Source organism: Boleophthalmus pectinirostris, unplaced genomic scaffold (genome assembly GCF_026225935.1).
Source record: "Boleophthalmus pectinirostris isolate CB_2022bp ecotype Guang Dong unplaced genomic scaffold, ASM2622593v1 HiC_scaffold_7, whole genome shotgun sequence".
NCBI lineage: Eukaryota > Metazoa > Chordata > Actinopteri > Gobiiformes > Gobiidae > Boleophthalmus > Boleophthalmus pectinirostris.
This window is the reverse complement of record NW_026571473.1, coordinates 21,888,023-21,915,088: the sequence shown is the minus strand read 5'-3', so window position 1 is coordinate 21,915,088 and position 27,066 is coordinate 21,888,023. Positions and strand designations below refer to the sequence as shown.

The following is a 27,066-nucleotide window of genomic DNA, read 5'->3' as shown; positions in this document are numbered from 1 at the left end:
GCAAAGATGCTGCATCAAGATGCAAAGAGTCATGCTTGTGCTGGTCCTGTGAATGAATAAATGGAGAAAATAGAGCACTTATATGTTTCCATATTATGTCCAGCTGCTATGTGTGTATGCATATATTTAAGACGTAGAATAACTTTGTTTCTTTTCTTTTAAACTAACCTAGTAGAATAGCAATAAATATACAATAGTGTGGGTAAGGATAATTCAGTGAAAAGGACACAGACATAAATGACAATTGACATGAATGGTTTTCTTTAACATAAGACATTCTGACACAGGCTTGGGTCCGTCACAATGAGTTTGTAATGTGTTTAACAGGTTAATTATCCATAGGAAACCTGATGCTAAACAAGTCATTTCATGTTAAAGGAGGCAGATGACCTGACCCCAGAAAGAGAAATGTAGCAGTGATGTCTAAAGCATGACAAGAAGCAGTTGTTTTTAGCTCTGCAGAAAAACAGAGCCACTCAAACCCAAAGGGACCTGGGATGTTTTTGTCCTCAAACATGCAACAACCTCAGTCTCATCACTTTTTTCACCGTGTGACCCTCCCCGCCCACTCTCTCCCTCCCATTCACCTCAGCCCCCTCCAGATTGTATAAATATCTGTGAGCTGGTTGGGAGTGCTCAGAGTTACAGACCTGAAGAACAACCCTGAACCTAAAAAAAATAGACAGAATTTTGTAGAATTTTATTTTGGCTTTGCAAGATGTTTCTTCCTGTTGTGTTGTGCGTTTGTGGGCTCTTGATGCAAGGTGAGGCACAGGACAGAGCTGCTATGTGGAGAGGGAATGACCGAAATGGAAGATGCCAATACACCTTCACCGTTCCAAGTCCAGCAGAGACCACCTGCCCACAGAACGCAGGTCCAGAGGTGGAGGGATTGAAGGCAAGACTCAGCCTGTTGGAAGTCCTGGTAGCCCGTTTGAGCGGGGGTGAGATAAAGACCCCACAAGTGTCCCAATCCAGACCCCAGAATGACCTTCAAGAGTCTCTCAACAGGGCAGTAGGTGAGAGGAACCTACTCCAAGCTGAAAAAGAGCGCTTGGAGAGAGAGCTGGAGGGACTTCAGCGCAGACTGGAGGAGATGAGACGGGAGACAGAGAGGCTGAGGAACAAACCATGTCCTGCCCAGCCCCCTGTGGTGCCACCCAGCCCTCCGCTCCAGGATAGCACCCTCAGGAGACCCGCAGGAGGTAAGAGATACACTAACACCCACACACACATGGACAGCTATCGCACAACAAATCTTAATGACATTTACAGAGAATAACATTTAGGCGCCTGTCAGCATGTAGCCTGTTTTAGAGGCATATGAGACCTTGGCATGGTTTATTTCTATTTAAAGGTGGAAAAGGTGGAGACTCGGATGGGAAATGTTGATTGAAAATACACGCCCTCCTCACGCCCACTTATGTCAAATTATATGGTGCAAACACATACAAATAAAATGTAATACATGTTATCTATTATTTACACAAACTGAAACTGTATATTAGCATTTCCCATTAATTGAGGAGGCTATGGTACAGTCAAATTTTTGGATCTTAGTTGCAAAATGAACCAAAATAGTGATACAAATGATAGGTAGTAATAGAAAATAACTATTCTATGAGCAGTGTTTTTGTTTTTTATCAGTAGAGGCAAAAAAAAAAAAAAAAAAAAAAAATGTATTAAATAAAATGAATAAAATATGGATCAAATGTGCCACCATAGTCTCAGTAAAAATCTGTGAGAAACATTGTACAGTATGACACAAAAATAAAACAAATATGATCATATTTTTAGATATAGTTTTATACATTTTACTGCACTGTCCTGTTTTTGGTAAGTTGTTTGTCACTGTAGACACTTGCAGACAGGTTGTTGCTGCTTTTCCTGAATGAGAGATTAAAGGGTTAATAGGAGCATAGAAGTGATGACACAGACGTGCCATATACGAAATACCATGCACCGTATACATTACTCTCCTGTGCCATAGTCCATCAAGTCAGGTCCGCATGCACTGTATTCCCCCTCATGCAATTTCAGAGGGATTACAGTGTATATGTGTTGAGCTTAACCCTATTTGTGTGTGGCTAAGAGTCTGTTTTGATGGCCCCATAAGTCTGCAGAGACACACGCTTCAAGTTACACAGCTCTCTTCCTGCCTGCATTTAGTCCAGAGAGGTTCAGCTTCAGTATTTATGTGCTGAACCCTGGTTTTATGTGGAGTGGTGGTTCCCTTTGCGTGGCGAGGAGGGCGCGAATACTCCAAGGAGGGTCTGAAATGTGAGTGCTCTAGAAATGGAGGTTCCGTGCACCAGGGGGGTTTTTGATCATGCCAAGCCCAGCCACAGAGGCACAGAGTGGGTCAGCCGCGTTGGTCAGAGGCAGGGTAGGGGTGGAGGGCTGAAGATCCCGAGAACACGATCTCTCCAGAGGTTACAAGGCCAGGCAGAGCGTGAGAAGTTATGGCTCCGTAAGATGAATTCTGGTACTCTGTTTGCAGTGGTCAAACATCTTCTGAATTAGACTGGCGACTCATAAATCATCCATCTCGATTGCACTTCTTTCCTGTAGTATTTTTCCCTCCTGCAGTCACTACAGCTAATCCTGGCTTGTAATGTTTTGCATATTCTTCTGGGATATTGTATTTTAATTTATGTTTGAACACTGATTTGGGGGAAATTTCCACTGTAGCCTACTGTATACAACCACAAACAGATAAATAAAGATAAAAATAGGCCCCCAAAAGAGCCTGATGTACTGAAGCAGGGATGGAGCAAGGCTAAAAATGTACTAAAGGCAACTGCAATAAAACAAGAGGGATAGGGATTATCACTCACTTTAGGGGCGTAACAACCAACAAACAAACAACAAAAGATGTGAGGAGCCATATCTTTACTGAAGAGAATTTATTTAATGTAAACGTAACAGCAAAACATTATGCTGATTGTAACAATATTTGAATTTAAGTAGGAATTTTTTCTTTTTTTAAACAAATGTCTTCCTCTTTTTTTTTACTGGGCATAGCATAAATCCTACACTGTATCTTGAAAAACTTGGCAGCTGTATTGTAAATCACACCAACAGGAGCGGACATAGGGCACTTATCCAATATTTTAATGTTATTCTTATATTAGAAAAACATTTTTGCGGATGCTTCTGCCATTTTCAAAACTGTAGCAGCAATAAAAAAGCACAGTGAAATACATGTGGGGCCTGCCTATAAAACAAATACATGGCAGCAGTTTGGCCCGAACCTGTGGAAGTGGTGGAGCTTAAATAAGATGTAACTCAGCCTAATTATCCTGCTGTTGTTTGGGGGAAATTGTGGGGTGTCTTGTCAGCTACTGCTCACTGGTGTTCCCAACAGAAAGCCAGAACTCCACATGTTTGGCCAACGTGCACTACAAGAATGTGCCTGTTGTTTACCTGCAATAATGATGAATGGGTGCATCTCATGGGAACAAGCCGAGTTAAGGTGAAGACATTAAAAAGGTTGTAAAACAGCGTTGGTTGAATGAACACACTTTTAAAACCCCGAAGTGGTTTACAGTGTTACAAGCCAGGACACAAAGGAGGAACTATTTACCATTTCAACCCTATTTCCGACTCCTTTTCTTTTTCTTCTTTGTTAACAAACTTCCAGCTGCAAGCATTTTGTGTTCTCCATCATTAGACGTCATTACGCCTCTGTGCAAGCTCCACATGAGGCAACAAGAAGCACAATGTATCTATTATACAGGAGTCTATTCCATGTTTCAGAAACATGGTGATTTGTGTAGTTTATGGCCACACTGAAAAGGAAATAGAAACTATATTGTGGCAGCAGATGACGGCTAATAGTATTTGTAAAAGCAATATATGAAAATGTGTTTCTTTCTAAAATGGCAAAATGTATATACCAAAGTCATTAGCAGTAGTCGTAGTAACAGAAGCACTAATATCTGTAACTACCTGCAAGCTCTTTTACACTTTTTAAAATACTTTTATACTCTTGGGTAACTATACTTTAACCCCGTGGCTTTTCACATCAAGTACAGAGATAGAGTTGGCTTTCTGTGTACCAACATCTAAATCAAGTAACAAGACTATCCCAGGTCTAATCTAATGCTAAACCAAGTCTATAAGTGGACAAAATAATTTCCACTGGCTCTAAACAAGATTATTACTTATAAACAAGTATTCAAAAGAGGGGGGGGATTGATAAAATGAACTCAACATTAGGCGAACTGCAAACTGAAGTGCGATCCAAGTACCACAGTTTGAGAAACAACCTAATGTAAATTGATTTGAACCAGTATCATTTTTTTTTTATGTTAAGTATAGTTGTGTTGTTATGTGTGATAAAATGCAACTCTTCATCACTTCTGTTTGATGAAAAATTAAGTATTTTGGTGAAAAATTCAAATGAGAATGTGTGGACAGTTTTGGGGACAAAGTACAGGGAGAGTTATGAAAGATTTATGTTGGGGTTAGTGTGTGACTTCAGGGGGAAAAGACCCCGGTTGAAGTTGTAAAGAACCAGGACGGGTGTCAAGTGAGTCGTGTGCGCTACTCCTCGCCCAATCCAGCGCCTGTCTGACTCCGGGGCAGCTGGGAATTTATTCAAGGGAGTATGTTTATTTCAGCCACATTCCCCTCTGACAAGTGCCACTGCCATTAACACGAGCCTGGACTCTTACAATGTCAACCCCTGAAATCCACTGTACACCAGATAAATTATCTATAGAAATATTTTTACATTTTGTGATATTATTTATTTCTCATTGTTTTTCAACCCTTTGCACTTATCTAAAATAATCTTATATTAAACTGCACTGAATATGCCTCTCAAGGTGTGTTTCATTGTTACTGTTACTAGGGTTTGGCCCCATGTCCCACCTGATGACCCGGCCCAACACACGGGGAGACATCAGCAGTTTGAGAGGTGAGGCAACCACATAAATGACAAAAAGTTATTCAAAATAGCCCTACACCACAATTATTTTAGGAGTGGTACATCTTAGTGACAGGAACATTCAGTCTCACATTCATAGGTAATTTTATTTATTTAAAGGTGCATTGTATAACTGTTCTGCTGTAGGGTCAGTCAAATGCTTTTCTCCATGGAGATGTTATTGCTTTGTCTGGAATGTTTTACAGTATAGTATGAAGCCTTTCTGTCTTCATGAAGACCAAACCAGACAAAGTTACAGGTCAGGTCAGTGGAGAGGCGACCAAGCTCACAGTCAGAATGCTTGTTTTTCTAGGCATTTTTGAGCTATAAAACCACCTATAATTGGATAAATGTAGGGTAGAGCTGTTTAATGTCATACTCTGGAACATTAGAGGCAGAGCAATGATATATCCATAGAAACAAGCAGGTGATGGACCCCGAACCAAAAAGTTACACAGTGCACCTTTAACATATAAAAAAAAAAAGCCAAAAGGCCAAAAGCAAAAAACATGGTCCCAAGCTCACACTAAAGAGGTTTTCTGACATCTGCCAAACAAACATGTTAGTTGTATATAGGCCAAATGCATCACACACAAAGTATATTGTAAAAATGTGCACTTGACCTGTGATTATTTAAGTGGCAACAAAGTTCCTTAGAGGTGTTAATTATGACATTAAGGTCAAAAACTCTTACTATTTTACTTTAATTTGAATTTCTGACATGTTTTACTAGATTCTGCATGGCAATATGGATCTCCCGGTTTTCAAGAGCTTAAGGCTGAAGTGACTGAGGTCCCTGCTCCGGGTGGCACTGAGGATGGCACTGGTCAGTAGATTTTTTTAATATATGTACATTTCTCATTAGTAGCAATAGATACACCATTCAAAACAGCGACACAAACTTTTAAATCTAAGTGACAGCCAGCTCTATTCTGGGTGAAGATACCTTACCTAAACATGAGAGAGAGCATCAATTACAGGTGTCAATGTAAAACTGTAAGCAACATACAACCGTCACTGTAAAGCTAACCACTTAAAACATAGTCTACACCAATGCATTTTATACCCAGGGTTATTTAATGTTATGATGCAACATCAATATATTTCCTCTCCTTTTATTGAGGTACTAAATCTAGTGCCACATCCTAAACATCCAGAGAGGATGTATTTTAGGAAGTGATAAATATAAAGCTTGTCTTATCAAGTATCAAGTTAAAACAGCTTGGGCTTGGGACTGCAGAGGCTTGCTCAGGCTTTGAAAATATTGACCTGATGCTAACAGAGCTGTCGGGCAGAATAACGTGATCAGGTTGTCATCAGCTTCTTCAGTTGGACACAAATATCACTGTAAATCAGTTTCAAATATGAGTGACAAAAAGTAGAAAATCAGTGAAAGTAGGGCTATTTAGAATACAGAGCTCTGATTGGACCATGTAACTCCCTGATAGGCCTCTGTGTTTGATACATTTACAGGTATTTTCATACAAGTATTCATATACATAAAATGTGTAATGACTTTGATTGACTGACATATTTAATTTAATAACCTTTGTGGGGCTTTATTCAGTATAGGCTATTCAACAAAGTCAAATCTTAAATGAGACAATGTATGAGAAAACTAGTTATTCAACACCTCCCCATTCATCATTATAATCCCATTGTTATACACAAACTTCTTCCTCTGTTCTCTTGTGCAGGTTGTGGTGAACTTGTGTCAGTGGCTGAGCCTGTCACTCATAGAAAGACAGACAACATCATGGGTAAATATGGAGTGTGGATGCAGGACCCAGAGGCAGTTTCCCCCTATGGCCCCAACATGGTCTGGAGGATCGACACGGTGGGCTCTGAGATCAGACAGCTCTTTGGATATGATGACATGGACCAGCTCTCTAAAGGATTCCCCTCAAAAGTAAGTTTCATTCATAGACTGCCAAGACTATAACTTATGCTTTTTTTTTTCCTTCCCTTGTGCCAACAATGGCTTTACCTACATCCATCTATTTTAGTCCTCTGCATCACCTTTTCTCAACCAACTCTTAGCTACAGCTTCACAACATTCATAGGCCTAAATCCCTTTGGTCTTCATCTGGAACTCTATACCCAGTGACTTCCAACATCTTTTTTCCCCCCAACTCAATCCTCCTATAGTGTATATGAATTTGGCTCATGCAGCTCTTTACTGGACACACTGCAGAAACTAAAATCTAGCCAAGTTAAGATGACTTGAATTAAGAAAGTTTTGAGTCAATTTTACTTGACAAGTAAAATGATTTGCCAATGGAACAAAACTTTTTGTACTTAAAATATGAAAATACATCTTGCTGCTACACTTAAAATATGAAAAACAACAACTTTTTGCACTTAAAATAAGAAACACAATCAAACGTTGCTTGAATTAACCCTCACACTCTCCTTGACCCGAAGAAAAAAAAATTCTCCTTCCCGCTCTCTTGGGGCGGGTCAATCAGACAATGTGTTGTCTCGCCTGGCGAGAATTTATGTAAAAATACATTTTTGGGTCTGATTGACCCGCCCCAAGAGAACGGGAAGGAAAAAAGATTTTTCTTCGGGTCTATGTGACCCCGAGGACAGCGTGAGGGTTTTAAGAAAAACACACTTATTCAATTGGTAGAATTTCACTCGTCAAGTTGAATCACCTCAAATAAAGTAAAATGTTCTTTATTTAAGTAATTTTAATTTAGTTAGATATTGTTTTCTTGCAGTACACTCAAGAAACAAGTCACACTCACCAACGTGTTCATCATGAGACAAGGACACAACTATAGCAAACTATGAATTCCTAAAAATTCTTCAGAAAACAAACAAACAAAAACAGGAGATTATAGGTTTCCTGAGGTGCATATAAACATACATAAATACCAAATAAGCAGATTACTGATCCATGTGGTTGTTTAGGTGCTGCTGCTGCCTGACCCAGTGGAGGGGACAGGTGCCACCATGTACCGCGGCTCACTTTATTACCAGAGGCGCAGAAGCAGGACCTTGATCCGCTACGACCTGTCATCAGAGAGCATCGCGGCCCGTCGTGAACTGTCCCACGCCGGCTTCCACGGCCAGTTCCCCTACTCCTGGGGCGGCTACACGGACATCGATTTGGCCGTGGACGAGCAGGGTCTGTGGGCAATCTACTCCACCACCAAGGCCAAGGGGGCTATTGTGATTGCGCAGCTCGACCCCAACAGTCTGGAGGTGAGGAAAACCTGGGAGACCAATATCAGGAAAAACTCGGTCGCGAATGCGTTCATAATTTGCGGTAAGTTGTACACGGTGGCCAGCTACACGTCCCCGGACACGACCGTCAATTACGTGTATGACACCGCGACCAGCCAGGGCAGAGCGCTGGGTGTCCCGTTCAAGAATAAGTACCGCTACAACAGCATGATCGACTATAACCCGGTCCAGAAGAAACTTTTTGCTTGGGACAATTTCCACATAGTGTCCTACGACCTGAGGCTGGGGCGCCCGCAGGCCAAGTGAGGCGCGCGGAGAAAAAAGACTGATGGAGCGGTGGCGCTATTTTACGCATTTACTCCAGCTTCAAAGACTCTTGGATAATTGTGGGTAAACGCAGTGGCTGTAAATAAGATTGTTGCTGCCAGGTCAGGTGACATCGTAAATTCAAAATTCGTTCAAAGTTTTTTCCCCTTTTTTGAATGTTTTTTGTGTGGCATGGCCCACACAGGTGTTTGTAGAGTATTATTTTTATACTGCCTGTATTTCTGTCATTTTTGGTTCCTTTGATAAGCTACATGCTCGGATATTTAATTTAATGTTTTCCCATTATGATAAAATGCATTTCTGCTACAATGTAGGCTATATTACACTACATGCTTTTGTTGAACATGTTCAAACTGCATATTGATATTGCATGTTAATTGTAGCCCTTGTTGATGTAAAATCTTTGATACTCATTTCTGTCAACCATAAGGTATTTTAAACAGGGCTATGTTTTATTTGTAGTGTTTAGTACCACCTAGTGTTCACTTGTAGCATTGCTGTATGACTTCAAATAAAACCACAAAATTGTCTCCGTCGTATATATTTTTTTTATTAGTTTCTGTAACCAAACCAAGAGAATGTAAATAAGACCGTACATATTTTAATACAGCGATGAAACCCCTGTACAACAAAGAAAAAGTCTCCCCTTCCCTCCCTCCCTCCTCGTTCCTGGGACAGAGGCCTCAGGGTATACATACGCCTGTACAACTCTGAAGGACCACGGCCCTGACAGAGCTTTGTGTTCAGGACAGCCAGCGGAGGTGAGGCAGAGACAAAACAGCACTGATTGCTCTCATCAGCAAAACAACAAAACGCAAGTGTCCTTTAGCTTAAACACTTCAAAAATGGAGGCTTCATATTTCATCTTTTGTCCTTATTCTTTCAGATTTTTACTCGCCTCCAAAAGAAGGACTGAGGAACGCACTTTATTTACCATTTTAAAACAATCATCTGACAGTTTTTAGTCCTCTAAATAGCCCTAACTTTAGCTAAGGGCACTGAAATCAGTCGGTAGCAGCAGTTCTGGTGCTGTACAGTTACATGTGTGTCTGTGGCAGCAAAAATGGGTGAAAGCAGTGACAAGTGGGGGACCGTAGCCCTCAAAATTTAGTGATCATCTCTGAAAATGCTTAAATTCAAATCTTTCAAAGCAACAGCAATCAGCAAAAAGGCTGTGGCGCCATCTCTGCGCTCCTTTAACCTTTGGCTAAATATTCAGGAGAGAGGGCTACGCGCTTTCCTGTTCATCCCAAAACACACTCCCAACATTATCAGGCAAGGACAAGAGAAGGCAAACGCTCACAGGCAGACTGATCACATCCAATCAACTATCATTTCACATTTCCATTGTGGTAAAACAAAAACAACTAATTCTGATTTGATGTCTCCATCCACAGAATGACAAATGAAACCGTTACATGAGATATGCTTCTAGTAAACTGGGCCATCTCCAAATGATGTTTTTTCAAACATTGTTCAGTTACAAAAAACAAAACATACTCATTCTTTTGTTAACAAAAAAGGTATCTTCTAAAATATGTGTGATCCTATTGCGAGGGAAATATAAAGAACAGAAATTGAGAGCTATAAAATGTCAAACTCAGCAGCAAATCTCAAATTCTCCGTTTAACACTCTCCTTATCTACTCTCACAGTAGACTGCGTAAAAACAACTGGAACAGCTGTTTTAGTCTAAACATGATGGAAGTCCAAGTCAATGTCCCTCCAACATCGGTAGATTTAGGGGAAAGAAAGAGGAGGAAGAGGATTATTAATGTGCAGATGGATGCTTTCTCTCAACCACAAGTCCACCCAGCTCTGCATCTCTCTCCTGGACTGATCGTGGCGACTGACTCTTCCTCTCTCCTCTCCGTTCATGTAGTCTTCTCCAGAGGCTGGATAGAGCTCTACTTGCCCTCCTCTGGTTTGATGGCCTGTGGTTTGATGGGGCCAGTCCGTATGGGTTTGGTGGTGGAGATTGGGGGCTTGTCTGGTTCAGGACGCTCGTTCACCTGATGGTTGGGTGCAGGGATGTCGACCGTGGGCTTTACCCCCTGGTCCAGACGAGGTGGTTTGTTCACTGGAGGAGCTTTGAGCTGCTGCTGCTGCTGCTCTGAGAAGAACTTATGAGTGGACTGCAGCACCTCAGCCCTCTGCTTTGCCTGAAACGGGTCATGGACAGGATAAGTTTAAAAGGTTTTGACAACATGACAAAGTTATCTAGCTATAAAGTCACTAAAACACAAGTCTGTAAGTCCTCAGTCGTCCAGGTGGGGTCTATAGTGTAAGAAAAAAATCAATTGAACTGTCAAAGGACAAAAGTTTTTTTTTTTTTTTTTTTTTTTTTTTTAAAGTGAAGATGTTTCACTCCTCATCATCAGCATCAGCATCTTCAGTTAATGATCTTTTTTCTTTTGCCACTGAAAAATATTCTGAGACCAGGCATGCTTCTTCACCAGATATTTTACTCTGCTTGGTGGCATCAACTGCTTGTCTCCATAAAAATAGATACGCAAGCCACAACATTCCAGCCAAAGCAAAGGCATCTCCAAGGAAGCAAGTAGGTGGCATAACCTTGATCAGAAAAGTTACATGGTGCCCCTTTAATGAAGTGAAACCCATAGCAAAAGAACCTATATGTATTGCAGTCATAAAAATTGTATATGATAATTTAATACAATGAAAGTAACATATGTCATTAAAGTTATAATTACATGCATAAGCAGCTCACCTTTAGGTCCTGTTCAGCCTTCAGCGCAGCCTGGGTGCCTCTGGGTGCCAGAGGGGGACCAGGTGGGCCTCTGGGCGGGTGCTGTGGGTGCTGGCTGTGCTGTGGGTGCTGTGGGTGCTGTGGGTGCTGCGAATGCTGCGGGTGCTGCGGGTGCTGGGCACGAGGGTGAGGCATCAGACCTCCGCCAACATTTGGGGAGCCCATAGGAGGGCCCATGGGAGAGCGCTGGACTCCACCCGTAAACGAGTTGGCGTGAGGGGGGCGAACAAGAGGAGATACAATATTCGGCTGTGACATAATCTGAAATGGGACAAACCATGTGAAAACAACATAATACAAGTACTTTTCTTATTTGTGAGGCTCATGTCTGTTACCTGTGGATTGAACTGTCCGGGGAAGTGCTGTGTCATTCTCATTCCAGCGGAGCTCGGCTGGAATTGCTTCTGATAAAGCATACTGTTCATCTTACTGGACTGGCTACTAGGAGACGTCGAGCTGGCCCTGCAACATAAGAACATCATGCCTGTCAAGAGCGCTACACATAAAATGCATTATGCTGCATAAATACTGATAGGTACAGTTGAAGCACATAGTTTTGTTGTTGGTTTGTGTCATTTCTACCTGTATGGGCTGGAGGTGGGAGTCGTACTTCTGGCACTAACAGGAGGAGTCCCAGGTTTCACATCCATCCCAGAGCTAAACAGCTTCAGATCCATGTCCATCTACATCAGAAACATTGAACATTATTATGACAGTAGACACAGGGCTAACGCAAAAGTAGCATGTGAGCAGTGTGCTAGTACCTTGCTTGTCGGAGGCTGCATCATGCTGTGATTGGGGCCCATGAGGTTCCTGTACTGTTGGGACACTGTGGGTTGCCTGTTCATGTTTGGAGGCTGTGCCTGTGGAGGAGTGGGAGGCAGAGCCAACAGAGGCTGACCACCACCAGAGCCAAAGTTCGGTAAGGACAACTGAGAGCCAGGCAGAGGGACAGTAACCTGGAGGCCAGTGAGTGAAACTTAAATGAGCCATGTGCAATGCTGTTTAGAGTTGAAGAATAACAATATACGTACCTGTTGCATGGCTGAACTGGGTGACTGAGTGTTACTGTAATAGCTGCTTTGGCCATGCTGCTGCACTTGCCCCGAATACATGTTTGAATGCTGATTCAACCCCTGTCGAGCCTAAACAAAATTAATTGTATTAAGAGCTAATCCTATCCTGCATCAAGCGCATTTGACCTCGTAAACCAATGGTTCTGAACTGGTATGGCATTGGAAACTGCCTTCAAGTAATTATGGTAAGTCTGGATTCAAATAAAAATCAATCACATTATATAATTACTCATAATACACTGTGTCAGTGACACACTTTTGGGTTGCAATTGACCAGCTGAGAACCACTGTTCACACCAACTGCTCACCTGTAGTAAGTGTGTGTCAATGAGCTGGGAGCCTCCCATGCCTGAAGGCTGGTTAAGCTGAGGCTCGAACAAGATGGGAATGTGCTGTGTGGACGAAGGCTGCTGATAGGCCAAACTGGACTGAGGTTTGCCCAGGTCTGGAGCCTGAACTCCAGGGTAACTGTGTAGCGAAGGCCCTGACAGCATCATGGAGGGCTGGGAAAGACTGCTCTGCATGAATGCCTGCTGGGATCTAAGGAAAAAAACAAACAGCTTTGCAATTTTATGACCTCAGTTGCTTGTTAGGCTACAGTACGGTGAATTCCCATAGTGACTACATGGAGATGGGAGTTTCTCAGTGGAGATATTGGTGATAGTGGCGTACGTCTGTATGGGTAAACTGGTTATTGGCCACAACAGCAAGGCTACCACCTGATAACAGTATTGTCTGAAAACGTCAGTGTATATTTCCATGTGCCCCAAGAATAGCCAATGAATTACCTGTAAGGCTGCAGGGAGGAGCTGAACAGGTCCTGTGGCTGAGAAACCGGGGGCCCCGTGTTCAGTCCGAGCTGTGCCTGGTGGGTGTGTTGGTGCTGAGGCTGGCCCTGCAATGGGGCGTAAATAGGGATGGGGATCTGCTGCACTGCTGTTGGCTACAGAGGAAATAGACAGGTTTTTAAATTTGAAGAGAAACTATGTAAGACCGTAAGTGTAACTGAAAACTCACCTGTGAGAGGCCAGGCTGAAATCCTTGCTGCTGCGCCAGAGACGGAGGGGCCAGTCGAGGGTGAGGTGTGCTGAACAGGTGGCTTGTGTCCATGTAAAAGGCTGGAATCTGAGCTGCAGAACCTGCCAATATACATACCTTTGTATTATACTGTATATCACTGTGCATATGACAAAGGGAATATCTGCCTTGTATCCAAAAATATTTTTATCCACAATCCCTTGGTTACTGTGCATGCTGACATGTGCTTACCAGCTGCAGACTGGGAGACGTACACCTGTGGGGTCTGCTGTTGTTGAGGCAGAAGCGGTGGGACACAGCCAAGTTGAGAAAAGCTACTGCTCGATGACTGCAGCTGCTGAGGCTTGACTTTACAGATGTTGGGCGGGTCAGATGCTGTGGTGGTCTTAGTGCTCAGAGAAGAGGTGGTGTAGGTACTAGAGCCTGGGAGAACCATAACATAGCACAGTGTTTCTTTATACAGATTTATAGCACTACACTGAGTCTATTGTCCATGTGAATTCTTATGTTTATTATTATTATTTACTGTAGTTATTTAATGCATTGCATTGCTCAATGGGATGAAAAAAAACTGAAAATGCCCTGACTGGTGTTTGACTGACAGACTGAAGAAGTTACCTGACAATGATGTGCTTGGTGTAACAGAAGCCACAGGGATCTGAGGCATTGAGGCTGAAGAGAAAGAGGAGTACGAGGATGCACAGGATGTAATTGGAGAGGACGAGGAAGTGACCGGAGAGTTCTTCTCCAGACTGGGTGAGTTTTCCCAGGCCTTACGAGCAGACTCCATCTGAGAAAAAAAATGATACAGATTAAAAAGAGCAGGTAAAACATTTTAGTAAATGGCCCAATAATAATAAAATATAGCTGTATATCCATGTACCTTTAATGTTAGATCAACAGTAGCAGGGGAAACTGTGCTGAGGCTTGAGCTCTGTTGCAGAGTCTCTCGTCGAGGAAGAGGTAAAGAGTGGGGCAATGCAACCTAAGACAATGAATTAAATAAGAACAGCGTTGGTGGCTGAGCAAACATGACATTATTAAACATATTGCAATTACATACATTAGCAACCAAACTCTCTTCCATTTTATTTCCTCCTGTGGGAACACTGTCTGCCAAAGAGGAGGATGGGGTTGTATAATCTGTTACAGACTCCTATAAGACACAAGTTTAGTGCAGATAAATATTACTATATTACACATTACTACTGCACGGATAAAGTACTAGTTGATTGTGAGCAGATCAACTACGTACCTTTGAATTGCTGGTGTATTCTGCAGAGGGCACAGTGATCATACCCTCAATGTCTCCACCGAGCTCTGGGACAGTGGAGTCGCTGGTGGGGGGGCTGGGGTCTGTGGCTCTGTTCACTCCAGGCCCTGGTACAACCCCCTCCATCACATCGCCTTCTGCTCCACGAGCATCTTTGGCTTTTCTGTTCTTCAGGGAGCGCTCCTTACCAATGGGGCCTGGTTTGTACTCCTTGGTTTCGACAGGCTCCATTTCAGGAAGCTACAAAGAAGGCAGCATTTTATATTGAAGGGTTGAACATAGGTGATATAATCATGGTGCATTTCCAGCGGCTGTACCTTCTGTGTCTTGATTGGACCAGCGCGAGGTTGTTTCTGTCTTTGTTCTTTGGGAGCAGGTAGTTTATTGTCAGATGCAGACTCTAGCAAGACGGGGACGCCATCACTGTCTGTGCTGCCTGCAGACGAAGGTGCTCCAAACTGAATACCGTCTATTCCCAATTCAACACTGGCATCTGCACCTGACTTCACGCCCTAAAAACAAAAAAAAATATTCAATTTGTGCATCTTAGACCAATAAGCCAATAAGAGGAAAAGACCCCTACCTCTGATGCTACTGTGCCTGTGAAGGAGGTAAGAGGTTTGTTCCAAGCACTCACAGATGGTGGCTGGGGAGGACTAATGGGACCAACTGAAACACAACTTCACTTTAGAACATTATTTTAATTTAAATTAAACAATAAATTTAAAAAGCATACTTACGCTTCTTGACGTCAGAGAGGACTGTAGAACCAGCTACCTTGTTCTCCCAGAGTTCAGTCCCTAGAGCACTGTGCGTCTGTGCCGGGGCAGTGGGCAGGCTTTTGGAGCTGAAGTCCACATTATTTGGGGGAATAGAAGGTATGGAGGGCACAGCAGCTTCCAGAGTCTGAGGTGAGGCAGCTGGCTGGGATGAGGGCAAAAGTGGGGGGTGCTGGGGGGCAGTGACTGGTGGCTGTGAAGAGGCCTGTGTTGTCGGGGGTGCAGAAGGCTGTGAAACTTGTGGTGGTGGTTGCTGCTGCTGCTGTTGGGTTGATTGCTTTTTGGCAAATCTGGGTGGCAGCTTTCCTCCACTTCCTCTGTTCTTCTCCCCTGAGCCTTTTTTACCCCAGTTCTGAAACCACAGTTTTTTTTAAAGCATAACCATCAAACACTATGGCCAAGACCAAAGTTATAGATTTTCTCACCTGAGTGGTCTGTTCTTCCTTCTTCCGCTTTTCTTCATCTTGAAGTCTTTTCTGTTGTTTGCGAGAGACGACCTCCGTAAAACCATCATCGTTTGTGCTGGACTGTGGGTCATCTGTGGTGGTGACCTCTGGGTGATCATCAATGATCACTACACCTGAAAAAGCATATGCTCTTTAAGGCTCTGCATTTTAAGATAATCTGGTATTTATTGATAAACTATCACACATAGTTCCTTTTATATGGTTATTGTAATTTATTTAAAACTACTTAACAGTGTTTTCATTTATGAAAAATTGTTGCAATTTTGTGTATAATCCAGAGTCTGAATGTTTTAAATAATTCTCAAGCCCGAATAGCAGGAAAATAAAGGATTTCTCATGTTTGAAAAATCATAATACAACTTTCATAAGGAAAAATCATAATAGCTTAAAAGGTTGTAAATGAAAAGTAAGCAATAAGTAATAGCAAAATCTAAATCACCCCTTTCTCTCTCATGATTTTACTCAAAAGCTTTATTTTGATTGAATCATGCACTGTATTGTTCTGCATTAAGGCTGGAGAGCTCAGAATATGTTGGGGCTTTGGAGTAGGTTTAAAAATCGGGGCTTGGGAGAACTGCTTAGGGGAATAATTACATTGGGTGTAGGGTTAAAAATGCTGCATAACCACTTTTCGAAAATAAAATGAATAAATACAAATCTTCTGCTTGTTATGGTCATATTAAAAGGTGGTCCTCTCAGTTCTGCAGTTTTTAACAAAGGTCAATGGTCCCATTCCTATTCGTCAGTAGTTTTAGATAATTATTGCTTTATACAATAAACAAAATGTAAAATGATAGTGTATTACCAAGTACCAGATTAAAATAATGTCTTTTTCAATGTTTTTGGATAAAATCGGGCATGAGTATGTTTCACATGTACTTACTAGCATAATTGTTCAGATCAAACTGAGAAAGTGCATTCTCTTTGGGCTTCTTAGCCGCCTGTTTAGCCTCCTCTTTGCGACGAGCTGACTGTTCTTTAGTGGGCCTTTGTGTCTGCCCTCCAGCAGTAGGTGCACCCCCGTCAAGGTTCTGCTGAGCAGGTGGACTGTAATTCAAAAACAATCATTATAATCTCATGTATATAGACTTCATTGAAAAAATTGTACAGCTGTTTAATGTACCCTTTTCTCCCAGCTTTGGCCCCTCCCCTCCTCTCTCCTTTGGCCCCTGGGTAACTGCGTCCTGGTTTGGCTCCTGCGTTTCCCCGACGACTTGGTCGTTCAGTTGGTCTTTGACTGGAGAAGCTCCGTTTAGCAGCAGGAGCCATGTCCCGTTTGGGAGTGAGTCCTCCATCGTAAGAGTTTTTACTGGGAGTCACAGAGCCCTGAGGAGGTGCATTCACCGGGGCAGAGGCAGCTGTGGCTTCATTAGTAGCCTCCATATTGCCTTTACGCTCCTCTCGCTCTCTCCTTTCATTAAAGTCACTGCTCTCTGAGGCAGTTTCCCACTCCTCATTGGCCTGGTCTGAAGAATTTTGGTTGGATAAGTCGGGGGACTTGGTGCCAATAGCTGTGACAGTAGAGCTGCTAATATCAGGTAAAGAGGCCTCTATAGAAGAGGGTAGATCTGGCACTAGGGCAGCAGATGATACATCTGCAGGAACAGTGACTGGAGTTCCAGGAGCACGGGACAGTGTTGGGGAGAGGGATGCAGGGGCACTGCTCAGAGTACTCCCCGGAGCAGGCCCTGGGGGCAAAGGTACTGGAGGACCTGAGAGTGTGTCGCCACTCCCCAAACCTCCAGCCTCACGCTCCTTTAACCGCCGGAAGCGAGGCGGTTTGTCCTGCCTCGGGGGTCGGGCTGGCCTGGATCTGCGGGGCCTCTCTCTGCTGCTCTGAGGAACTCCATCCACAAACTTCTTCCCCTCGGACTTTGGGGGGCGCCTGTCTCCTGCAGGATGGTCATATCTGGATGTGGTCTCAGCATCTTCAGGCCTAAAGGTCTCCATTGGTTTAGAGGGCCACTGAGAGGATGACTCTCGCGGGGGTCTCCGAAGAGGGGCTGAACGAGGACCTCCACGCTCTCTGGTCCCACCCCTTCGGCTGTACAGTCCCCCTCTTCCGCGACGAGATGGCTCTCCTTTCGGAAGAAACCCTGGCTTAGGCCTGCTATCGTCCTCCCCTCTAGGTCCTCTGTCTCCCATGTGCGGGGGGCCAAAGCCAGGTTTGTGGGCACCTGTTCGGTGGTCTCCGGGGAGGTCTCGCCTGAGCGGGCGGCTGGGTTTAGTGCTGGGCTCCCTGTCAGAGGGTCCTGTGTCACTGGCAGACTCTCGTCCTCCTTCACTTTCAGAATCTGTGTCAGAACCTCTGCGTCGTCTGCGTTTGGGCATAACTTCCAGATCTGAGCTTTCACTGCGTGTTTCACTCTCCTCTCTGTTACGAAAAGCAGCAGCACCTCCAGCAGAGGGCAGGTCAGAGCGGGCTCTTGGCTCTCTGTAAGGATATTCAGGGCGGCTCCGACCGCGGCTGCCTCTGCCTCGGCCGCTGTACGTGCCCCGGTAGCTCCTGCCTCTGGAGTAATACTCGCCCCGACCACGCCCTTTAAAGTCAGATGGAAACTCGCGGTCTCTGTCCATTTCTTTGTCTCTTTCACGATCTCTCTCTCTGTCTCGATCCCGCTCTCGCTCTTCTCTGCGGTAGGAACGAGGGGGAAGATTGGACTCTTTTCTGGAGGGTAGTTTTGGTTCAGGATGTTTATCATGGCTAGTTGGTTTGTCAACCTTGTCTTCCTGAGAAGAGGAGGTTGGGACACCTGGGGAAGGCTGGGACTCTCTGCTCCTCTGAAGTATAGAATTGGGCTCTTCTGCCTCGGCTACTTCTCTCTTTACCTCACTTTGAGCTCTGCCTCCTTCAGACACTGCAGCAGCTACAGAGGGGGCTTTGGCTGAAAGCTCTTTTTTGGAACGGTCCCCTCTGTCTCCTCGATCTCCCCTCTCATGCCGCTTTTCTCTCTCCTCCCTCTGCTCCCTCTCCTCTTTCATATCTCTCAGTACAGGTTTCTTTATAGGTCCAGATCTGCGGAGAGGCCTCTCAGTGCTTGGTCCATCCCTGCGGCCTGGACCAGAGCGCCCTCCCCAGCGGAGCTCAGTCTTCTGTTTGCTCGGGGCTGGCAAAGGGAGTTTGTCAGGTTTGTGCAGTCCATCCACAGGAGGTGTGGACCGGCTGCTGGTCACCCCTGCCTGTGGGTAAAGGTCATTTAGAGGTTTTTCCTCCACTCTCTCTCCAGAGTCCTGCAGCTCCAATGATTTAGCTCCCAGAGGTAACCCTTCAAATCGGGGCTCTTCTACCTTCAGTGAGTGACTAGAGCCTTGAGAGATGCTTCTCTGCAGCATAGCCTGACCTAAAGCCTCCACCTCCTCTCCAGTGGGCAACCCTGACTCCTCATGGTTAAAGCCTGATCCCACAGGGATCCCATCTAAAGGTCCAGGGCCGTCATCAGGACCCTGGTTGAATGCAGACAAGGCCTCTGTAGGGTCCCGGAAGAAGTTACTTTTACGAGAATCCAAAGCACTATGGTCCTGCGGGTACATGCTCTGCAGACCCCGATCTAAATCCACACCGGAGTCCATTCTAGAGAGAAAGAAAACGTCTCAAATCAACACTGTTCACATTTGTATGAAAATCATAATAGTATGTGATCTTACCGTGGGTCCTTGGTGTCATCACGTCCCTTTGGAGGCGTTAAAGAAGGCAGAGGCTCTGGTTGGGGGTAAGGGTCAGACCCCCACACCATTCTAGAGTCTGAAGGCAAACCATGTTCACGCATTGGTCGGGACAAATGGTCAAATGAATCTGAGCTTGAGCTAGAGTTGTCCCCAGGATCTCTACGGACAATCTGTTTTGGGGCCATCCTCCCTATAAAGTCAGTAAACATTTTTTTTTTTTTTAATAAAAGCTTTCCCATGATCACAACATCATAAAACAACATATAAGGTACATAACACCATCTTAGTACCTGGGTGAAGGTTGGTTGGCATGTCCATTGGAGGCCGTCCCGACATCAACCGAGGGTCCATATAAGACTGCATCATTAACCAACGAGGGTCAAAGCCCATAGACGCCAGGTGCTGATGGTGAGGACCCATGGGCTGGTACATTGAGCGGTGCTGCTGTTGCTGTTGCTGTTGCTGCTGCTGCGAGGGGACTGTCCCACTAGAGGGAGACACTGATCCCCCACTCTGCTGTTGCTGCTGCCATTGCTGCTGCTTCATCTGCTCCTAACAGGACATTTATATGGCATTGTATATTATTTAATGATAAGATTTAATGTATAGTCTGCATTTAATAAAAATCATATTGTCTTTAGAAAGCAAACTTTGATACTGTGTAAAACTGCAATTCAACATCTTCAGATCATCTTTACCTGTTGTCTAAGGAAGCGTGGTGGTAAGGACTTCTGAAATTGTTTGGAGTAGCCTGATGTTAGCGACGGCCTCATTGCAGTTGCAGCTTCTCCCTCCAGCTGTGGGGGTGCCACTGAGACTTCATCTGCACAAGGAGTGTCCATGTGAGGAAGAGACAGAGGAGACTCATCTGCTGTCAGATGTAAAAGAAGAACACCAAGTTAAATAAAAAGTGAACATGTTAATGCCACATTAAATGAGAATTCTGGGCTGTTCACCTCTGCTGTCCTCGATACTGAAATAGTCTTGGATAGGCCCTGCTGTTCTGTCTGCTGACATCTCATCCACAATTGGCCCAACTTCAGTCTGGATGTTCTCATCCTCATCCTGGGGTTCCACAGCTGCAGGTCTTTGGACTGGAGAGGCGGCCTGCCGGACTAAGTGATCCTCCTCTGCATTTGGGTCTACCCTGAGCTCCGGTTCAGTCCTCTCACGCTCCACTCTCTCAGGTGCACAAGGCTGCACTGGGGTCTGTGATTGTGAACTTGGGATCACAGGAGTAGCATTAGATACAGCTGATGTTGAACTGTCCTCAAATGAGACTCCAGTGTCATCACTAGAGCATGGTGCAGCCTTGCCATCAGACTGACGCTGCTTCTTGAGGCGCTTCAGTTTTTCAGCACACGCAGCAAGCCGCTGCTCTTCCATGCGTCTCTCCTCCTCCTCTCTCCTGCGTCGTGCTCGCTCCACAGCTTCAGAAACCTCAGGCTTTTTTCGTTTCTGACGCCAGGCCTCAGAGTCTTCATCAGCAACAGTAGCTGTTGTAGTTCCTGCTTTGTTTGTACGCAAAGGTGCTCCGCCGACTGCACGACCACTCCCCTGGAGGAAATGAGAATCACCAAGTCACATTCCATAATCACTTTTTATTCAAGCTGTTGAGGATCATCAGGACACTTCTTACTTTTAAAATATAAAATAAGAGGTCATTTGTCTTACCTGATATTCCTGTGGAATTCCTGATTTATTGAATGAAGCCACACTGGAAGGAGAGGGGGCGCTGGGTTCCCCACCATCAGCACAGGAGCCTTTACTGCCACCACGTCCATCAGAGATGTCCTTCCAGCCCTCCTGTGAGTCTGGGGCCCGTGACCTTAGACGCTCCACCTTCCCCATCCATTCCCTAAAGAATCACATGCGTCAATCTACATTCTGATATTTCAGAGCAGACGAACATGTAATACAACAGACCAGTTTTCGCCTTTGTCCTTAGACTGGTTTTCATCATCGTCACTAAAGTTTAGCTTCTCTGTGTAATCTACTTCCATTTGAGCACCTATAAACCAAAAAAGTAAAATAAGATACTGACTTGGAGTTCAAACAAAAATCACATCTCTGGATAGCGACCTGCCCAGCCTTCATCTGCATCCGTGTCCAAGTTGTCCAGCTCTTTCAGTTCAGTTGCACTGATAATAGAAGGTCGGTCTGGGTCTTGAAGCCAGGACTGAGGAGGAGGTGGCTGAGCTCGTCCCGAACGTGATCCCCTGAAAATTGATTAATTAAGATTGTGAGAAAAAAATTAACACACAAACGTCACACACACAAGCGTTGCTATTGTAATTTACTTTGAGCCATCTTGAGGTGCAGTGAATCTGAAATTTCCTTGTGTAGCTCCAAAAGGCATCTGAGTAGGATAGGCCTGGAACATCTGACACAAAGAGCCCAAATTTAATAACAGTAAAATGTGAACAGTGAAACAGTGCTCTAGTCTAAGGACTTACATAAGGTGGCATCATGCTTCTAAAAGCAGGGTCAAAGTGCGTTGGCATCCCAGAGGGAGGAGGCTGTCCCCCGTTGAGTTTAGGCTGAGGAGGGCCTGGGGGTGGTCCTCGGTCCCTTTTGTCTGATGACACATTTCGAGTGGGCTCATCAGCTTCCACAGGAGGTGTTGAAGAACCTTGGCCCGAACTGCCCTCCTCTGGAGGCCTGCTGTCCATCTCAGAGGGGCTGGGGGCAGTGTTCAGATTTCTCCCTCCACCCTCACGCCAACTACCAACATCTACAAAAACAGAACTCTGTTAATTCTGAATTTGACTACTTCTCCCTTCCAAATGAAAAACAGTCCATACTTTGAGGTCTGAGACTGGGTCCAGGTCCATAGGGCTCTTCCTCTGAACCATCTCCTTTCTCAGCTTCTCCAGCAGCCTGTAAGCTCGGAAACTCCTGGTGAAAATGGCTGCTCACACGTGGAACTCCTGCATTAGAGTATACTACATTTAACACTACAGTTTGCATCAATGTTATATAAGTGCAGCATGGAGCTATGACAGTTAATGTACCGTCTAGACTCTGCTTGCTGTTAGCCCAAGACCGACTCCCTCCAGTTGAAACCTCTTGCGTCACTGGCTTGATCTGAGGTGGAGGAGTTTCCTGTTGTCTATGGAAAAAATTAAAACAATAAAGTAAAAAAAATTCTTTATACAATTTAATGCCCCAGTGTAAATGAACAAGTACAGACAGTTTTACCTTTCTTCCCCCGTCTCGGTTCTCGATGCCCAGCCACTGCCGTCTTTGGGAACGATGTTGACGTTGGGGTCGTTTCCCTTGTTTTCTGCCTTCAAGCTGGGCAGGTTGGCTGGCGGGGGCATGCGCCGGCTGATAGCAACTTTGCCCAAACTCTGGAGCCCATGTCTGGCAGCAACTGAAACCAAAAGAAAAAAAAGCTTCACAGATGCAACTGTAAACATTTTACATTTTTTTTATGTAAAATAGAGCTGTTGTATTTTAATTAACTGAAAGACCATTACTTAGATTCAGATAACTACTTTATTGTATTTTTTTTCCCTCTATTGAGGAACAACACTTTGAGTTTGACCTCATAAAGGCAGGTATAAATTGTTGTGGGATATACCTCCCTGCATTTTTACTTTTTCACATTGTTTAGATAACAGCAAAATGTGTGATTGATTTCACACCTCTACTTGACTGTTTGAACTTACCAGCAGTTTTCTGGGTTTCCAGAGATTTGCCTTTATAGGTGTTGAAGAGGCTAAGGGTCGCATACTTGGTTTTGCCATCCTTTGCCTTGGTGCTCTGCCCTGACTTCTCTGACATTTCGCTGGAAACTCATTGAGTCTGGTCCTCTGGCCGCGCCCCCAGAACCAGCCTCCTTTATGACCCGGCAAACAAACAGAAAAGAAAAAAGTTCATCATTCAGTTTAGTTACATTGCTGTAAATCAAATACTGGAGTAAACATCTTCAGCAGTGACATGCATCCAAATGCAATAATGATAAAGCATTTATTAGTCGAAAGCAGGTTTTAGGAAGTTCAAAACAACAGCAACTAATGCTTTTACATCATACCCTTATTAGGACTGTGCTCAAAATATCAATATGGCAATATCATCACAGACTTCTTGGCAATATGTGTAGTGATACAGAAAAGCGTATTGTGATTTGTAATACTTTTAAAATATACATCCATTATAAATTGACTGATCAGTAACTACCTGCTGGCTGAGAAGGTGACTTATTCAAAGGACAATTGTGTTCTGATATTAAGGGCACTGTGGATGCAAAATTCCAATGCATTTTGTAATTCTACGTACACAATAAAAATATTGATTTAGTCAAATTTAACAATCAGAGTTTCGGGATATGTATCATATTGCGGCCCCTGTATACCCCCATGAGGTATTTGGCAATACACAGCCCTAAGCCCTTATGTAGTCACGACAACTTCAAAATCAAACATCAAAAGCAACTGGGGTAAAGCTCAGCAAAGTTTTCATTCAAAACAAAAATGGAATATGTGCAAATACTGTTGACTAGCACACCTGGCATAAAACTTTTCAGAACAGTGTCTTGCCCAAGGACACAACGACAGCATGGGAGCTGGAATTACACTGTCAACCTGTGGGTTGGTGGACCTGTTAATGAACAGATTATGTTAAACAACTTTATGAATCAGGAAACTGTATCATAACCAGGTATCCTTATTCCATTGAGACATCAGAATAATACAAAAACTAACAAAGCCACAAATGAAGGTGCCGAACAGAGTGCATGTCCTTTACATCACACAGAAAAGAGAGGCCTGTCTCCAGTAGCACATGTGGTCAGTGGTGACCATTGTAAAACCAGACAGATGCAGAGACTTGAGACAATTGATCAAGTATTGATCTCTGAGTAGGTCAAAGAGGTGCTAGATGTGGCTTAAATCTCCGTCAATGAAATAGCCCACTCAGCCTGACATCAATCATCAGTCTATACACATACATATAAATGTATGGCAATTCTTTTCCACCTATCATGGATGTAAAAATATTCATAATAGTTTATAAGATCACAATGTTTCATAATGCAAAGAATAAAATTATAGAACAAATGAAGATTAAGGCTAGTTGATACATCTGTGTTATGGCACAGGTGAGATAGTTTCATGAAGAGAACAAAATGTGACTACATGCAATATTTTCATAGTATGGTTAATGGTTGCAGATTAGTATTGAAACAGCAGGATATCACCCAGCCACCACCAATAAACTATATAATAGACTTAGATTTTCAGCAAATTCAGCCACATGAGGGGCCCTTAGAACAAGCTGTCAGACGGCTGTAAATGAGCTAAAGTTAAGAGTCCGCAGGCCATCCCACTGCATGAATCAGACCCGGTGGGCTGGGGCTGGGTGGCTCATACCGGCAGCTCTACAGGCCCCATCAGGTCCGGAACTGTCCCAGACTGGACACAAAGCCCCCGAACACTAGTATATATTACAGGCCATTCAGCAGCCCTGCCATTAACAGCACGTGTAAGAAATAGAGCATGGTATGTGAGAATAAAGGTCAGCAGCCTGGACCCTTGAGCTAACACAGTTTCGTTTCTGTGCAGTCGCCATCACATCACTCTCAGCCAGTCAGTGGTCAGAGCATGCTAAGCAGCTAACGCTGCAGGGACACAACACCTGCAATAGTGAACAAGTTTAATCTTGCGGATGTGCACACTCACCTGCCACCGCCGGAGCTCTCTGTGTGTCTGTGCCGGCTCTACGGTCTCACTTCAGTCCGGTTTGGGCCTGATTAGCACAGAACCACTGTGTCTGCCCGGCGGATTACAAAAAGCTTGCTAGCCCGCTGTGCTAACCCAGTAAGGCTAGCAATAGTTAGCCACTTAACACGCTAACAGTAAACTACTATTAACATGCACCGGTCCTGTTTTAAGTTGTGCAAATGTTGAAGCCAACAGTTCCTCTTCGCCTAGTGGGCTCTGTGCGGGGGCCGGTCTGCGGTCCTCCCGTGGGTCAAAGTGTCTCCGTTATCTCGTGCCAGACCGTTTCAGTTCAGTGAGGCCCCGCTCGCGCCGCGGCCTGTCGCACAATCAAAGATGGAGACTGTGTTGCCAGATATGTCCCACAGTCTTTCTCTAACAGCATCCAGCCCAAGAGGAGTCCCCGGATCAGCAGTGGGGCAGCCCCTTACGTTTATTTCAGAAGAATGCACTATTAACACATTCCAAATAACTATTGAGCATGTTGCACTGTACATCCTGATGGTGCCTAATAATCGAACAAAAATCTGTGTTTAGTTAAAGGTGCACTATTCTGGTGGAGTGCAGTATTTTGGTGGAGGTCTGTCACTTGCTTTCGATAGAGATATAATAGCTTTTTCCTAAAATGCTCAATTGTATGGCAAGGCCATTTTATCTTACAGTTATTTGTATCTTATTGCTCAAAATATCTGGAAAACCTGTAAGTGGGGTTGCCTCTCCACAGATCTGACCTGTAGCCAGAATGCATTCGTCTAAGTAGCTATAGGCAGTCTTCACCCAGAACAGTTAAATAGGCTATGAGCCTTAAGCCTATCTTTTAATTTATTATTACAATTTATTTCCAATGAAAAAAATTACTCATCTAGAACCAATAAAAAATACGTAAAGCACATTTTAGCAATAGACTGTGATTTCAGCACAATCTTCCTGAGGGAGGCGCTGTAACAAAACCGGGATCAGTAATTCTCATTCAGGACAGGAAGGCTATATTATCACACTGTACACGGTAAATCTGGCAACCCTTACGATAAACAAGACGTGTGAACCATTCTTGTTCCGGGGTCCACCGGCTTCCACTTCCAACCACCTCCAACGCGTATTAGGCCCTTGAAGTCCAACGTGTAGCAGTGTATTTCATGAATCTTGACACATAGACCTAAGTGGTTACAGCCACAGTCTGCGCATACTGAGACTGTAGGCCTATAGTCCATTCTTCATCATACTGTCTATGCCTGGCCCTAATTGTTTTGTACTTTTTAAACTTACACTTTAAATAACATTAAAAGACAGTGGCTTATATAGGCCTATTCAAATACAAAATTGTGTTCACATTGATTTCAGTTAAATTAATATATTTCACGGGTTACTTTTGATTGAAATAGCCACAATCCTTGAAAGACAAGTTCATATGATGTATGAGGCAGTAAAAAAAATGACCGTTTTGAGAACTGTTTATTTCAGGCCAGGCTTAATTGACAAATCCAAATTAGCTTAAGTTTAAAAAACAAAATAACATCTGCTAATAGCCTATGGCACACATGCACCAGCACTGGATATACTGTATCTAAAGTTTATGTAAAACTTGCATGGAGCAAAGTCAAGGCTATTTCATTGTCTGAATAAGAAACATTTTATCTTGTCAGATAGTGCACTAGGATCCTGCAGCAGAGGTAATGAGCAATAATGATAAAGCATTTATTAGTCAAAAGCAGGTTGTAGGAAGTCCAAAACAACAGCAACTAATGCTTTTACATCATACCCTTCTTAGGACTGTGCTCAAAATATCAATATGTGTAGTGATACAGAAAAGCGTATTGTGATTT

At 43.9% G+C, this 27,066-nt stretch overlaps 2 protein-coding genes across 3 annotated transcripts; one reads left to right on the top strand and one right to left on the bottom strand.

Annotated features, from left to right (window-relative positions):
- The first annotated feature begins 627 nt into the window (after positions 1 to 627).
- Positions 628 to 8,981, top strand: myoc (myocilin). Its single transcript, XM_020918707.2, has 5 exons — positions 628 to 1,205; positions 4,859 to 4,924; positions 5,667 to 5,759; positions 6,631 to 6,842; positions 7,850 to 8,981. Exons 1-5 carry the CDS (start codon positions 719 to 721, stop codon positions 8,429 to 8,431), a joined length of 1,440 nt encoding a protein of 479 aa, XP_020774366.1. The 5' UTR covers positions 628 to 718; the 3' UTR covers positions 8,432 to 8,981.
- prrc2c (proline-rich coiled-coil 2C) lies at positions 8,839 to 25,573 on the bottom strand. Of its 2 annotated transcripts, none has more exons than XM_055164563.1 (34): positions 25,205 to 25,573; positions 23,195 to 23,364; positions 22,722 to 22,896; positions 22,535 to 22,632; positions 22,325 to 22,450; positions 21,977 to 22,254; positions 21,821 to 21,903; positions 21,603 to 21,739; positions 21,447 to 21,531; positions 21,195 to 21,378; positions 20,477 to 21,077; positions 20,219 to 20,391; positions 19,811 to 20,072; positions 19,500 to 19,710; positions 16,978 to 19,425; positions 16,738 to 16,901; positions 15,813 to 15,967; positions 15,349 to 15,739; positions 15,192 to 15,277; positions 14,926 to 15,120; positions 14,591 to 14,848; positions 14,399 to 14,491; positions 14,219 to 14,320; positions 13,954 to 14,125; positions 13,567 to 13,758; positions 13,315 to 13,436; positions 13,086 to 13,240; positions 12,606 to 12,837; positions 12,256 to 12,366; positions 11,986 to 12,180; positions 11,804 to 11,904; positions 11,557 to 11,683; positions 11,183 to 11,482; positions 8,839 to 10,613 (listed from the first exon to the last, which is right to left on the bottom strand). In XM_055164563.1, exons 2-34 carry the CDS (start codon positions 23,307 to 23,309, stop codon positions 10,359 to 10,361), a joined length of 8,382 nt encoding a protein of 2,793 aa, XP_055020538.1. In that variant the 5' UTR covers positions 23,310 to 23,364; positions 25,205 to 25,573; the 3' UTR covers positions 8,839 to 10,358. The 2 variants fall into 2 exon arrangements, with proteins under 2 accessions (XP_055020538.1, XP_055020539.1); XM_055164564.1 differs by having other exon boundaries at positions 20,219 to 20,388.
- Positions 25,574 to 27,066: the final 1,493 nt, after the last annotated feature.